Source organism: Acartia tonsa, chromosome 1 (genome assembly GCF_053477335.1).
Source record: "Acartia tonsa isolate MP-2025a chromosome 1, ASM5347733v1, whole genome shotgun sequence".
Lineage (NCBI taxonomy): Eukaryota > Metazoa > Arthropoda > Copepoda > Calanoida > Acartiidae > Acartia > Acartia tonsa.
The window spans coordinates 53,714,113-53,731,322 of NC_137260.1; the positions used below are offsets into that span (position 1 = coordinate 53,714,113).

At 30.4% G+C, this 17,210-nt stretch overlaps 1 protein-coding gene across 1 annotated transcript in view; it reads right to left on the minus strand.

Annotated features, from left to right (window-relative positions):
* Positions 1–15,988: 15,988 nt before the first annotated feature.
* Positions 15,989–17,210, minus strand: part of LOC145331627 (uncharacterized) — a 47,514-nt gene continuing 46,292 nt past the window's right edge. Inside the window, exon 7 of the mRNA XM_080176402.1 lies at positions 15,989–17,044. Coding sequence (XP_080032528.1) covers positions 16,865–17,044 — 180 coding nt within the window. The 3' untranslated portion in view covers positions 15,989–16,864. The remainder of the gene's footprint in view (positions 17,045–17,210) is intronic.

Genomic DNA, 17,210 nt, shown 5'->3' on the forward strand with positions numbered 1-17,210 from the left:
AATTATTCTGCAATTGAAACACGAAACTAACAATATCAAGAAATCAGGGATAGGATAATGATAATAGATTAACCCTCCCCTAATAATTAAGTGACAAATTCTACCTTTCATTACTGGTTATTATGGGGGAAGAAGGGGTTTGTAAATTATCTAAAATTGTCACCTCCTTCTCTAACCAATTTATACAACAAAAAATAATGAGAATAATAAAGAACATTATCATAAACAAGGATGACCATCTATCTGTCGAAGCGGAACTCGAAATTTCTCAGATAGCAAAATTAACGAATATTAGAAAGTATATAATCAGGGAGGAAGGGGACCCTTGACTGTTTATTACACTAGTCCCCAATTTTTTTTTCTTCAACAACTTTGGGGGACTTGAAATGAATTTTGATTGGCTGATTCATTAAGTTGAGTGTCCAAACGTTTCAACAACTAATTTAAATCTATAGAAAAGAGAATTTTGTGCATCATCATTGGGGATTTACATCAATTTATCTGCCATTGTCTTATCTCTTTAATATAGAGAAATATCGTTTCATCTTTAATAAAACAGAATTTTTTGAAGAGCTTAACCAAAAATCAGATCTTTATCTGTTACAATTTCCAAAGAATCAGCATTAAAAATAGTCAAATTAAAAAAAAATATTCTAAAATCAAATTTATTAGTAGAGGTTTCCAAAATATCTAGTTTTACAAGCAGAACTGCAGACGTACAGACTGACTCCAGAAGTAAAAAGCTTCGCTGTTGAAAATAATAAAAAAAATATTTAGTACACATATGCAATTTTGTAAAGGATTTTAATCTTCCGGTCCCACGGGTATTATCCAGATTACCTCTGACACATACACACACAGAAAACACACACACACGGTACTAGGACAAACGCAGGAGTCCCAAACGTCGGAGTAGAAACTTAACCTAACCTAACCTATTTTAAATTATCTTATAGGTTTTTAAATGCCTAATTCCTACGGGGGGGGGGGGGGTGCTTATTAAGAGATATAAGTTTTCCGGAATTTTAATGTAGGGAGTAGATTTGAAATCTGCATCAAATTTTAAGGATTTTTTATAAAATTCGTTTTTTGTAAAATTCTTTATCTAAAAGCGAAAATACATTTTAAGTTAATTAATTTTGACCAATAGGATAGGTGGATTTTAAACTACCTGCGCTCTAATTGGTTGAATGATGTACGACATCCAATCAGAGCGCAGATTTTTTAAATCCACCAATCACAGATGCCAAAATTAATTAACTTAATTTGTATTTCCGCTTTTAGATAAAGAATTATACAAAAAACGAATTTTATAAAAAATCCTTAAAATTTGATGCAGATTTCAAATCTACTCCCTACATTAAAATTCCGGAAAACTTATATCTCTTAGTGCTTATTTGTATATTCATATCTTAACCTAACCTAACCTGTATAGAAATACTTAATTAAAGTAATATTTGTAATTAAAATTTTTAACACTTCTGCGTTTGTTCACTTCGACGTTTGGGACTCCTGCGTTTGTCTGGGACTTACACTCGCAAGCACACACACAAACACAGACACACATATTTTGTAACAGACGCGCTTTAACGCACAATTACGGTGTAGCAAATCAACATATAACAATCTTTAAACCAACCATTTAATCCGTTTACCACTATTTTTGTGTAACGTCTGCGGTATCAATATAGAGTGTCATTACAGTATACGCAGAATGTCAATTGTTTGCTAGGAGATTAAGCGTTGTTTAATTTCAATTTTACGGAATTACGTTTTCTAATTTTAAAATCAAAAAATCTCAAACACTTACCTAGGTATATTTCTAGGCTAAATCTTGCTATATTATCATACTAGCGGCTACACCCCTAGCATTTAGGGGCTAAAATAGCTTAAAACCATCACAAGACTTAAATCTAAAAACAAAATAGACTAAAAACATCATATGACCTATGTGAAGCTTGCCTGAAATAGAGAACCCAATCGGTTCAGCAGTTATTAAGATCTTAAGCTTCAGACAAAAAAACCTTACCACTTTATATAATAGGATAATTCACACACCAAAGCTAACAGGGTTGATACACACACACACAATAATTCTCACACTACCGCACAAGTTTACAACTGAAAAGCAGTCAGATACTTAGATGGATTGCTTTGTTTTGGTTAGCTTTTCTACTTTTTGTTTTTTTTTGGTCGTGTACAGGGTGCAAAAAAGGAAAAGTAAGGCCTACTGAATTTCAAACTAGGAGGAAATGTTGTCCACTTCTACACGTCCATGAATTTGCCCTTTTGATAAAAGTACTTTTATTAAAAATATTTATTATCTTTTAAAATCCTTTTCACTTATTAACCTAGATTAACGAATTAATTTCTTTTTCATGCCAATGAACAACGAACTATTTGCCCTTTTTCTAGGAACTAATCTCGATAGACGTCATTTTATCGTTTTATTTTTTAAAATTAAGATTATCTATTCGCATATCTGACTAGTTAAGACAGCATATTTTATGCAATAAATTTTATTTGATTTAAAGTTATTACATTACACTATACAATTATACTGTTGCTTAATTATATAATTAAGATATTGTAATGTTTAAAGTAAGAATATAAGTAGACAATACAAAAAGGAATGCTTATTACATACCTAAAAATTTATCCAGAGTAAAACATTTCTATAAAGTTTTTGGTCTCTATAAAAATACTTTTCTAGGTTTTAAATCTGTAAGCTGATTAAGTAATTAAAGCAATCTAATAATTGTAAACATAAAGACAATAAAGCTTGGATTTATCACAAAAATTAAGTCGCTTGTCTTAAATATCAGACGTGTAATTCATATTTCTTCAATAGATAACCGACGAACAAAAAAGTTATAGAAAACTTCTAAAATCTATGGTTTATATTCTTTTGTTTCTTTAAATTTTAATATGGCTAAATAAATAAGATAATTCTTTATTCCCTTTTATCTATACTTTATCTGAGCTTTAAAAATTGTAGAAGCTTTTCTATAATTAGGGTCTGTCCCTCCGTCCGTACGTGAATACGTTTGGGACAGTTAGCTCTTTTTGTTAATTTATTCATGTTAGAATTTTAATCACTATTCCAAATTTAGCATGGTAATTCTTGTAGTAGTAAGATACAATTTTGACAGCATAGCAACTCTGTAATCGTCATCAGAATGTCCGCAGGTTCATGTAAAACATTTTGATTCCTAACCTTTTCGACAATAAATTTCTATGTGGTATAATATCATATTATAACAAGTGTTCGTTTGTCCCATAGTTTCAGAGCTTCGCTTTTGTGTAATGTTTTTTGACACATAAGGAACAATAAATTTTAGCAAAATTTTTATTTTAGATTACTTCCTTGATTTTTGATAATAAATTATTTTTATATATTTAAAAATTTAATAAGTGATAATGTAAAATGCCTTCGAAGAAATAAAATACAATTTTGTGTTTAATCAGGGATGGGTAAATGCAGAATTAAATTGGGTAGATACATAATCTTCTATCTAAATTATAACTATCTAATAGTTGTTTCTCGCATCGTATTATAAACAGCTTTCTACGGATATAAAAATGTTCAATTATTATGAGATCAAAACCTGTTTTATTTTTATGATTGTACATTTTAATTAATTTTAGACATAAGTTTTTTTTTTCAGTATGGCTGAGAGTCGGTTCTAATCCACTGGATATTAATAGGATTCAAAGCGACACAGGAATAGTTATTTCTCGCATTGTGTTATAAACAGCTTTCTGCGGATATAGAATGTACAATTATATATTCGTAGAAAGCTGGATATAATACGATGCTAGACATAGTTTTTTCGTATGGATGAGAACCGGTTCTTATCCACCGGATTCGAATGAATACGGGAATAGTTATTTCTCGAATCGTATTATGAACAGCTTTCTGCGGATATAAAAACGTTCAATTATTATGAGATTAAAACCTGTTTTATTTTTATGATTGTACATTTTTATATTAATTTTATGCATAAGTTTTTTTCAGTATGGCTGAGAGTCGGTTCTAATCCACTGGATATTATTCGGATTCGAAGTGATACGGGAAAAAATCTTTAAAATATTTTCATCATGTTTACCCTTAGATTCTAACAATAACTTATATTTCTTATTTTTGTATATATGCATCCCTCTATCCCTGGATTTTTAGCATTAAAATTTATTTTAATTATTGTGTTTATGTATCCCTGTCTCAATGGATTTTAAGAATTATTAGATTATTTTGATTGCAGTGACATCTGCTAAATAAATGATGGCAAAGTAGAAATGAGAAGTCAATTGTTAAGAAACAAGGACGTCAATGTTCTTAAGTAGCGTAGCAAGAACAATTTAACAACATTTTAAATTAAAAGAACAGTTAAGTATGACACAGTAAGCATACAGAAAACTGTCAAGAGTTTTTACACTGTAAATAATATTTTGTTATATTTATATATATGAAAAAATTATTTATGATAAAATTTTTTTTTTAAAGAGATCATTTCAACAGTCCTTTTAACGTAACTTAGTTGGACATAGATACAAATCTAAGTTAAAGTACACTTCAATACAATTGTCGAGTAGCTTGGAGCTTTTAAAAACTGCAAGAATCATACTAAAAAGGTCACTGGAAAATTAAGTACAAACACGTAATTGTTGGTGTCAAAAATTTTAGTTGTCATATTTCATGTTATAAGATACAAAATGAACTGGGTATATTTATATAAAATGCCAGACACCCAGAAGACCTAGAATGAACGCTAGTCGAAAAATTACAGGGGAAAATAATTGATATAAAAAATTGGTAAAATTCGAAAAAAATTAAGCTTTACAAAGTGTCTCAAAAATCAGCCATGTGCCGAAAGAAAAATGAGGGATGAGAGGAGAAGTGGGAAAGAAAACCACTAAAAAACAGATGGATACACATTTTGTAAAGCTTCTAAAAATTTTTTCTTTTTTGTTTACAAAAATTGCAACAGTGGCGAGAACAGCAATTCACCAGGGGGTGAATAACCATTAGTAAGAGAAGAGAGGAGAAGGCAGGCCTCTCCAATTTTAATTTTTAGGTGTATGTTGATTGTTGACACCCCCCTTACACCTCTCTATAGCACGCTACTAATTGCAAATGTTGCATATCACTATGGCTGTAATATTTTATTCAAATTCCATTACAATATTAATAATTTATGAGTGTGTTACATGTTTGTTTGTTGAATTTTGAAACATATGATTTGAACAGATAAAATCTAGATAACACTAGAGCATACCTTAATATGTTATTGCCCTGCGCTTCAAGCGCGCAGACACTCGAGAAAAAAACTTATGACAATAATACAAATTTTAATTAAACAGAAAGTAAAGAAGCCTTAAAACATCCCAAGACATCAAGTGGCTAGCGAGATTTTAAAGGACAAACACAAAAAAAACCTACTACTGTTTTTTAGTCCTATATTCAACTTAACGCCTTTTTGTAAAGCAAACATTTTTTGTTCTTCAAAGATTGTATTTCTTTGGAAACTACTTATCCTTGTTCTAAATATTTGTTTAATGACATTAAATAGTGAATTTATCTGAGTATTAAAGCAGGAATAGTCATTTGTCGAATTTATGTAATTATTTACTCCGCAGATAGTAAAATAAAAAAAATTGACTAATTCCAGTTTTGTTGGCCCCGAGTGGCCGAATGTCCGGGCTAACAGATCTCGTATTAATTTTACGATTTATCTTATTACGCATATGAAAGTGATTGTATTACGTTACAATACAGAGTTTTTCATTGGGGCTTAGAACCGGTTTTTAATCGGTTTCGAAGCCATACTGGAATAGATGTTCAGAGATTTTAAATAATGTAAATAAGCTTTTTCGTAAATCAACAAACATTATTTACCAGCTAACAAAGGCAAGTTACAAAATTAAAAAAATAAAATATTTTCCATTATCCTATCACTGTATCCCTGATGTATATTGCAAGTTTAAGTTGTTTGCATACAATATGATAATAGCACATTGTCTTAAATTCTTATTGTTTCATTAATACAAGTGTACCTTCTCTACAAGTAAGGTCTGCAAACGTCAAGCGTCGTGTGAATTCTGGATTCAATAAACATTTTGTGCTTTCAAAATAGACAAACAAATCTTTAACTCAGTCTAATATATGGGTTAGAATGGAACGATCAAACAATAATCGTAGGATAAATTTACTTTGGTGTGTTAATTTTGCAATAACTTTAAAATAGAAGTACAGTCACAGCTTCTAAAATATTGGTAGTACAGCTACTTTATAACTAGCAGCATTTGTCCGTGTGAATGATAACCATATTTAAAATAACTTTAAATCCAATAAGAAATCTCTCAAAAGCTTCACACTTAGAAAAAATAATACTAACTTAAAAAAAATTATCTAAAGCCTTTAAAAATTAAATAAAATTACACTATTTTTCTTTGCTTACGTGGTTGTTTTTCATCCTTGTTTCATCAACATTTAGTTGTTGTATGTGTGTGTGTGTAGGATAATTTGTTCAAATCTCACAAAATTGGATTGATTAACACGAAAATTCAACATAAAAACTCCACAGTAAATATTTCTAATAATTCCCTTACCCCTGCCCCTTATCCATTGTTTCCCTACCGTACTTGCGTACTTTTGCGTCAGGGAATAGAGATTACGCATTGATTACCACATATGTCGGTATTCAAGTACAATAAGGAAACAAGGACATAAAGCGACGGACGGACAGACAATAAAATGTTGCCGTTAAGGGTGCTATGTAATTTTAAGGGTAAACCCCCAATACATTTTTATTCAAATTAAATAACAAGTTTATGTTTAAATCGTCATATTGATTTAAAACTTTGATAGCGTAACAATAACAAGTTGTAACAACTATATTCTTAAAGAGGTCAAATATGAAACATGTTAAATGTTGAAATTTTAGCTTTTTTAACCGAAATTTTTCTATGATAAAATTTTCTTTTAAATTTTTCTTTTAGATAATGATTCCTAGGAAGATTTGACAAACAGTTATAAGCGTAGTATCATCATATTAACGTACATGAACAAAAGTAAGTACACATTAAGCATACTGTATTTTCCGAAAGACTTATGAATATAAATTTTTTCTATCCTTGGAAAGCTGTCTATAATACGATGCGATAAAATAACTATTTTATCTGCCATTGATCGATTACTATCCAATAAGCTTTACGGTCATCGTAATTTTTTTCTTAAGTACTAGGATCAGAAAATAATTAGCAAATAATCTGATTTTGTAAAAGAATTTATATTATGTATGCTTGATGTTTTCCGCTAGTTATCATAGAAGCAATGGGTTATAATCTTCATTTAAGCAACATCAGATAAAATTTTAAAATTCTACATAGCTATGAAACTATTTAAAGTTAGATTTTTAAGAATGTCTTAACCTAAAAAATGATCCATTGAAATTACTAATTATAATGGTTCTATGAAATAATAAATGTTGAATTTTATACTAAATTTTGTTCGTATCTATGGAATAGATTATTTCAAAACTATAATAGATAGTTATCGCATCGTATTAAAGACAGCTTTCCACGGGAATTAAATAAAAGATAGAAGATTAAAACCAGTTTTGTTGGGCCCGAGGGTACAAAAGGCCGTGCTAACAAAACTAGCATTGATTTTATAATTTTTATTTAATGTTCGTGGTAAATTGTCTGTAATACGATGCTACACATGCGTTTTCAGTATGACTGAGAACCGGTCCTAATCCAGCGGTTATGAAGCCACACTTCTGGCTTGTTTCGCTATTTTTAGAGAAATTCTCCTTGTTGGGACTTATGGTGTTTTATTATGATTACAAGAACTGTAATTAAATAATATTAAATTTACAGTTTGAAGATAAAGTTTGACCACAAACCAGGGAGGGAGGGGACAATTGGCTTTTTATTATACTAGTCCCCAAAGTTTTATAATAACGTATTCTAATTCGTTGGCTTACCAACTTTGGGGACTTTAGTAAATTTTGATTGGTTGATTCATTAAGTTGAGTGTTAAAACGCTGCAACCACTGATTTTATTTTACAGGGGTAATTTGTGTGTCATCATTGGGGATGTAATTTATCGACCATTGTCTCATCCCTTTAGATCCCTGATTTAAACCAAATACAACAACAATAAATTAAAACGGTAACACGTACTTGTGTTTAGCTGTATAGGTCAGATATAGATATTAAAGAGGTGGGGAGGGGGGTAAAGGGGTGTTTACCCCCCTTAAACTATAAAACCCCTCATTTTACCCTACTGAAAATTTAAAATATACATTAGATTACCCTAATCTTTGCAATTTCTTATTGTACAAACCCCCCCAAAAATTTGGACGTTCTGAGGCGAGGGATAGCAAATAAATGAACAGATTGCCATTATGGACAATTAGACGTTAGGTTAAAAAATGAGAAATGCTAAAAATTAATAAGTATTAAAAGAGAATTTAGTGGTTTTAAGGAAAAAATGAGAACAATAAATCTCGTTTAGGCAATTGACCTACTATCCTTATTTAAAAGTAACAGGATATCTGTGAGTCTGTTTCTTTATCTGTGTGTGTATGTATTCTGTGTATTCGTTAACTGCACGACTGATATATATGCTTTATCTTTACAATGAAGCTTCTCAAAGGTCCTGGAAAGGTTTATAACTATTTTGATGGAGTGTACCTTAAAGGAAGCCTGCAAGAAATACCACGCTTTAACTGCTGAAAGACTGCCACAAGAAGACGCAATACCCCAAATTTGAAGCCTTCAGCTTCTATAACAAAAAAGTTCTAGGCATTTTAAAATGACATTTTATGTACAATGAATATTTTGAAAGAATCTCAATGCTAATGTTAGAAATTTTAAAATTAAACTACGTGGCCTAGAAACAAAATTATAAGCTTATTTTTGCCATAAATTTCGGTTTCCAGTAACTAATTATATTTTTACAATAAAAATACCCATTTTTATAGTCAAAATCATTAAAAAAAATTAAGTTTAACTTGCGTTGTACCGAGTCTACTGTAGCCAATCAGAAGGCTGAATCAGCTAAGCAACCAATCACAGCTGAGCTTGTTTTAGTTTTCCCCTTTGTTTCCGCTATGATTTTCGTTCACAAATGCAATTTAAATCGAATTTTTTTCATAGATTTTGACTATGAAATGTGGTGTTTTTATTGTAAATATGTAATCAGTTACCGGCAATCTAAATTTCTGACAAAGATAAGGTTATAATTTTATGTCTAGGCAACATAATTTAATATTGTTTTTTCTTTTATGAGCATTGTAAATCTTTCAAAATTTTTATTGTACATGAAATGCTATTTTGAAATGCCTAGAACTTTTTTTTTATTGAAGCTGACGGCTTTAAATTTGGGGTAAAGGGTCTACTTGTGGCAGTCTTTCAGTAGTTAAAGCGTGGTATTTCTTGCAGGCGTCCTTTAACCGCTCCGAGAGAAATCATCTCTAGAACCCCCCCAAAAAATACCTTTACATTTTCATTTTAGAACTATAAAGTAAAGCCGACTCCAATTGAAAATAATAAGGTAAAAAAGTTAGGATTAAATGGGTTGATTTCTTTTTTAGCATTTTTATTCTATTTATTTTGCGTATAAGACGTTGACATCCTTTTCTAAATTTACAATTTGAGTCAGTTATTTAATGTAAATGATTCTATGCATTTTTTTCTTAATTTTTTTTTATATTCACCAAAGAAAATGTAATAGAGTTCGTATGTTGTTCATAACTCCGCTTTCAGACAATTCTCACAAAGACTAAGATATTCAAATGTTTTGAATCAACTGTTGATTGGTAATGTTGGCGCCGGTGTTGAGATATTATAGAGCGATTCCATCTCCGTATCACGTACACACACACACACACACACACACACACACACACACACACACACACACACACACACAGAGCGAATGGTTTATCATCCGTCAGACAATTAATTTACACCCCTGTCTCTCTTTCTCTCTCTCTCTCTCTCTCTCTCTCTCTCTCTTTCTCTCTCTTTCTCTCTCTCTCTCTCTCTCTCTCTCTCTCTCTCTCTCTCTCTCTCTCTCTCTCTCTCCCTTCCTCAAGATATATCTATCTCTATTCCTTTTTGCTCTTTTTTTCTCTTCCTCTCTCTCTCTTTCTCTCTCTTTCCTTTTCTGTAAATTACCTATCTCTCAAACTCTCTTAAATCTTCGAAAATTCTCCGATTTAAAATTACAAATTTTTGCTCTTTTTTTCTCTTCCCATCTCTCTCTCTCTCTCCCTCTCTCTCTCTCTCTCTCTCTCTCTCTCTCTCTCACTCTCTCACTCTCTATCTATCTATCTATCTATCTATCTATCTATCTATCTATCTATCTATCTATCTATCTATCTATCTATCTATCTATCTATCTATCTATCTATCTATCTATCTATCTATCTATCTATCTATCTATCTATCTATCTATCTATCTATCTATCTATCTATCTATCTATCTATCTATCTATCTATCTATCTATCTATCTATCTATCTATCTATCTATCTATCTATCTATCTATCTATCTATCTATCTATCTATCTATCTATCTATCTATCTATCTATCTATCTATCTATCTATCTATCTATCTATCTATCTATCTATCTATCTATCTATCTATCTATCTATCTATCTATCTATCTATCTATCTATCTATCTATCTATCTATCTATCTATCTATCTATCTATCTATCTATCTATCTATCTATCTATCTATCTATCTATCTATCTATCTATCTATCTATCTATCTATCTATCTATCCCTTTCCTTTTTTTTCTGTACAATACCTCTTAATTAAATTAAAACCTTAATTATATCACCTTTTTCTATCCAAAATTTTAAAAATCTGTTTCGATATTGCTAATTCAGCATTTTAACTACATCCAAACTGAATAATAAACCAACTTTTTTGTAAGATTTATGCTTAGGTTAGGTTAGATTGGGTTATATAGTACTGATAAGGATAGCTCTGGATTGCATTTATAGTGCCTCATCAGGATATGACCCTGCAGAGCCTGGTGGAAACTTAATTTCTTCCTATTAACTGCTTATAACCTGATTAAACTTAAGATATTGTTCTTTCTATTTATTTATATTTTTCTCTTAATTTGTAGAGGATATCATTATGATTTTAAAATCAATTAATTCATTGCGATACCAATCATTATTTTCAACAGATCAACTGGAAACGTTTTCATTAATTTTTCAAATTTTCAAATTTATTTTAAGACCGTCAGACATTTAGCAACGGCAAATGTTAAATGTTTGCGGCTTGTTAATGAAAAGGTGGCTGACATTATAAGTGCATGAAGACGGCCGACAAATAAAAACAAGGTTACAACATCCATAAAAGCAAAGCACTGAAACGGTAGGACAAATGAACATTAACACTTTTAACTGCTTAAATACAGGATAATGTTTAAGGACATACTCACATACTCTTACATGTTTAGTACTTGATTATAGAAATGCTTCGCTTATAACATTGTACTTCGATGCCTAGGAATCAGTATTCCAAAATCAGATCTATCGGATTATTATTTACTAAGTATATTTGCGATTACTTTTATTTAATGAAATCTTCTAATTTTTAACATGTACAAAACGGCCTGCTGTATTGCATCAAGATCCATGACAGATCTATATAGGAAATAAACGTCTATAATCGAGCTCGAATTCTCTAAGGAAAGAATGTTAAAAACTCATAGTGCTCCAATAATCCCTATTAAATTCTCATTGACCAGAACTATAAGACCCATTATTCTACTTTTAGCATCATTAATTCAGTTTTTTAAATTCATGTTGCTATTTGAATAACATTGAAGTATTTGATTTCTATTCATAACACAGAAAATTTAAATTTATAATATAGTAAATCTAAGAAAACTTAGTTTTAATATAAATTGATTCGTGCGACACTCCCGTAATGTGGTCTGATATTAAACTAAACATTTTAACCCTTTCAGACGAAAATTTGAAATGAAAAATATTAGGTGTATATACTTTAAAAAATGTTAAAAAATGAGGCAAAACGTTATATCGTGTATTGTTACATTAAATATAGATAAAACAAAAATTTACTGAATAAATCAGTTAAACATATATTATAAAATAAGACGTAATCTTTATGTGCAACTTAATATTTTTAAAAGAAAGAGAGAGAACGGGTCGATAGAAAGAGAAGTAGAGAGAGAGAGAACAAGGGGATAGAGAAAAGAGAGGGAGAGAGAACGGGGGGGATATATATAGAGAGAGAACAGGGGGATAGAGGGAGAGAGAGAGAGAGAGAGAGAGAGAGAGAGAGAGAGAAAGAAAGAGAGAGAACGAGAGAGAATTAGCGGATAGAGAGAGAGAGAGAGAGAGAGAGAGAGAGAGAGAGAACGGGGGGATAGAGAGAGAGAAAGAAAGAGAGAGAACGAGAGAGAATTAGGGGAGAGGACATTTTCAGTTTCAAAAATTTTATTGTGGAGTTTGAATTCAATAGGACAATTCTAATAAGCCTAAATTAACAATCAGAATTATCTGTTAGGGATATTCGGATGGACAGACCAACCCCCACTGTAGAAAAGTTTAGCTTTTAACAAGAAAAAGATCATTAATATTATACAATCCCTTTTCAAACTGACCAATAAATGAGGTCCATACTGGCAAGCTATGTTTACACAATTTTTCAGCCATTGATTAGTAAATGAGAAAATCACATTTTCCCCTAATCCTAGCCAACAGCAGACGAACGGACAGACATTTTGAATTATAAATGAGATTCGCTACTAAATAACAGCGGAAAATGAATTTTGCAAATGTTCCATTATAATCTTGATAAAAAATGTAAACCAAAACAAATATTTTAGCTATAGGCGTACAGAAGTGCATTGCTTTCCAAAAAATTAAACCTCCTATATTAAATAGCAGAAGGGAAAATAAACATTTCTCCTACAGTAATTTTATTTATTTCAGAGCACTTAAGACAGAAAGTAAAACTTTTTAAATTTAAATTTTTTGACTTCGCTACTAACATTTAACAGAAAGGATGACAAAATCCATAACTATAGAAGCTCTTGAATTTAAAAATAAAAGGCAAAGCAAATGAAAGCAAAAAGGGTGCACAAAAGACAGACATACTGAGTAATGATACTTAGTGGTATTTGAATCTTTACACAAAAAATACCTTCGATAAAAGCTGGGAAAATTATTTAAGAGCATTACCGATAGACCGACAGATAATATTATTCTTAGAGTATACATGCATTGGTCATCAAACATAAAATATGTCTTCTGTCTTAACCCTGAATTCTTAATACATCGGATTTTATACCTTAATATTTGCATCAGCCTTCTACCTTTCCAGTATGGATATTTAATATTCTCAAGAACATTACAGACCAGTGAACAACGTGAGCTGTAGGCTAGTATCACATAAAAGTTTGTTGTTAACAATTGTTGACAATTCTAACATGCCTAAATTAACGAGAAAAAAAACTATCCGTTACAGACGGACTTACGGACGGAACGACCCTAATTATAGAAAAGCTCTTCGCTTTTAAAAATGTTTTTGAAGAAATTAAAATGCATGCATATATTTCTATATCCAGACGGCTGGCATGAGGCTTCAGCTAAATTTGCTGATTTAACAGCGGCTGTTCATAACTCGGCCTGCAAATTACATGTTTGGTTTGTAATGTATTTTTCAAGCGAACAAATATTGGGAATAAAATATATTTATGTAAACATGAAAAGGACACTTATACAATAATAATTACTCAATACAACAAACAATCAGTATTTTGATGACAATTAATAACATAAACAATTATAAAATTTTTTTTTTATATTTATCATTCTTATATTTTTTATTTGTAATAATTTTGAAAAAGAAAAGAAATAAAAATGAATGATTGAAAAATATTAATTTTTAATGTATTTGGTTACTTAATGCAATTCTTGCCCCATATTTTTTAAAATCTTATTTTAAAGGACAAATGCATATTCATAACATTATATATATTTTTATTTGTTGTTCCGTTGTTACTTGGCTGTAGTTAGACAGGCATAAGGATGTCATGTCCTGTTATTAAAATCAATACAAAATAAGTAAATCAGTTATTAATTTTTGTTGTAAAAAATAGGGTTTTAAATTAAAATTTAAATGATTAACACCTTAAAATAAATCTAATTTACAAAAATATTAGCACAAAATATTTACAAAAAAAAGTCAAAGAAAAAAATTTATTTTGAATGCAACTTCTGAATTAATCCGAATTTAGAAAAAAATAATAAAAATATGAAATTACGGATATAATGACTAAACAGCATGTGAAGTTGTAGAGCACAATAGCTATTACAAACAGCCAACTAGAATTATGCTACATAAAAACTTTAATCCAATCAAATCAGAAACTGAATGAAAGCTTTTTTAATGGATTGTTCAAAAATTCATCTTCCTTTAAATATTTATTATTTTCACGAAATGCATTTGATCTTAATTTAGTGAACCGCATATTTTATCCTGGTTAAATGGTTAAACTACATTTATGTGGCATATATTTGAAAGAATTTCAATTTTCTACCCCGTATTTTTTAAAATATCAAGAATTTAACATCGTCTTTTTAAATTGCATATATCACAAAAAGACAATTTTTAAGTCTTGATATTTTAAAAACTACGTAATAGAAAATTGAATTTATTTCAAATATATGCCATATAAATATAATTAAACCCAATAACTAGCATAAGATATGCGGTTCACTAAATTAAGTTCAAATGCCTTTCGTGAAACTACCCCTTTAGTAAAGCATCTATCTTATAACTAGAGTTTTCCCCCTACGTCCTTTTAATGCTTGATAATAGAGAGAAAAAATTTACAAAATTAAAACATAAAACATATTTGATAGTTTATTGACAATACCTACTAAAAGTCAATATCAACAATACCCGATGAAATTAAAGCTTTAAAATAAATGTTTATTGTTTTTTTACTATTCAAGATACTTATAACTTGTTATTGCTGCTCTTCTTAGGAAGATAATTGTTCTTGTTAAATAGAAGATAATTTTTGAACAGCCCAACTTTTTGATAGAATAAACTACAATATACTTATTTAAGTTATCCTACTATAACTACAACAAATCACTACAGGATAAAAACAAGAACGATAACATTCAATAGCAGCTCAACTTAAAACCTTTTGGTTTATATATTCCCTTCTCAATTCAGGACCACAAATTCTTTTTTTTCTTTTTAAAGGGCCGCTCCTATTAGTTTGTTTATTTCTTTAAACCTGACCAACTTTCAAGATTTGGAGAATAGCTATACTTCAGTTCTAACAACATATGTCTTAAACATCTACAAATAATACACTTAGTTATTGCATAAATTTTTATAACAAAATCTATGAAGAAAACTTTAATTTCTGTTCCTTGAATTAAAATCTCTATCATTATGTTTGAGTAATGTTAATTGTTTTTGTTTTAATATCATTATTTAACACCCAAGTATTCATTAACATTATTCGGAAGATAAAACTCTATACGGATGTAATCAGGGGCGTCCAAGCTTTTTATTTTGGTGGGGGTAAAATTTGCTTGGGGGGGGTAATTACCCCCCTTGAAATCTGTTGGCAGGAGTAAAATTTTTTTTTTGGGGGGGGTAATTTAAATTTTATCAAAAATTTAGTATTAAAAATGCGCGCGAAGCGCGCAAAATTTTTTTTTGTTAGAGATTTTCTATTTTGGGGGGAGTATTTACCCCCCCAAAATTGTTTGGGGGGGGTAAATACCCCCTCCTAAATGGTTGGGGGTGCCTACGGCACCCCCAGGGTAGGGGTAAATTTTAAATGGGGGGGGGGGTAAAATGAAAAAAATTTTGGGGGTGCCTACGGCACCCCCATATTCGTTTGGGGGGGGGGGGGTAATCGCCCCATTACCCCCCCCCCCTTGGACGCCTATGGATGTAATTATGTAGCATTTTAGCATTTAAACTAAACATAAAATATAAAAATATTGATTTTATTTTAAGTTAAGAAATGGTTAAGTTTTACTTGAAAAAGTTATAGTTTTATTTTAATGATATAGAAATAGAATCTAAAAAACGTTTGGTTTAATTTTGGGGTTACTTTAAACTTTTATAAATGTAAAAAAAAATCACCAAACCTAGTAACATTCAATTTTTAAAAAAAATTTATTAAAATTACCCACTAATCCACCTTTTTAAGTTATAGTTACCAGCTACCAAAAGCAAAATATAACCACAAAAAAATACACCCAATGGCCAAAAGTTTTAAAGGAAATGCTTAAAATATAAAATTTCAATTTTGTCTAAGGGTTAAAAATGAATATACAGGGTGCATCCAGCTTTTCTGACAAACTTTGCCTGGCTTTAATCTACAGTAAGGTGTAATTTAGGTAATCATAAGATCCATGTATTATCGTACAAATTTTATCCGGAAATGCTCGTTGCACCCTGTAAAGTAAAACAACAATATATATAGTTTAAATCCTTATTCTATAAAATTATTTACATTTTAATACTTTTACAACAACAAGAAATATATAATATGAATATATTAGGTTGGTAAAATGTGTCTTTTAGTCTATATACTAAATTAGATCGATGACCAACGTTTATATACAAAACTTGTACAATTTATACTCTATAAAGAATTCTTGAAATTAGGACTATTAAATAGGTTACTGATGTTTAAATCTAAATAGTCTTGAAGATCCTATAAGTAAGACTGTACAAGTAATGGAAATAAATGTTGAACATCAAAAACTTTTGTTTCATGCATAGATAGATATACATCACAGTCTAAATATAAAATATATTTATGCCTCCTCGCTATGATCATCTCCGAAGCCATTCTGTGTGGCAGCTGTCGAGCTTTTGCCATTAGTTGTAGCCGCGGCCATAGCTGCCTTGGACTTGCTGCGGGTTGGCATGTTGGGCAGCACGTTTGGGTACGGATAGTTGGCGTACCCACACATCTTGTGGTGCCAGCACATGTCCTAAACATTAAGACAATGGATTTATTATAACTTGGATCTTACATCAGTCTATAATGTGTACTCTAATAAAGTAAAACTTGTAGCTGGACATCCACCCCCTTTACCCCTTTCACGTCTAACTGGATAAACGAAGTAAACAATACGTGATGACCATGTCAGCAACCTA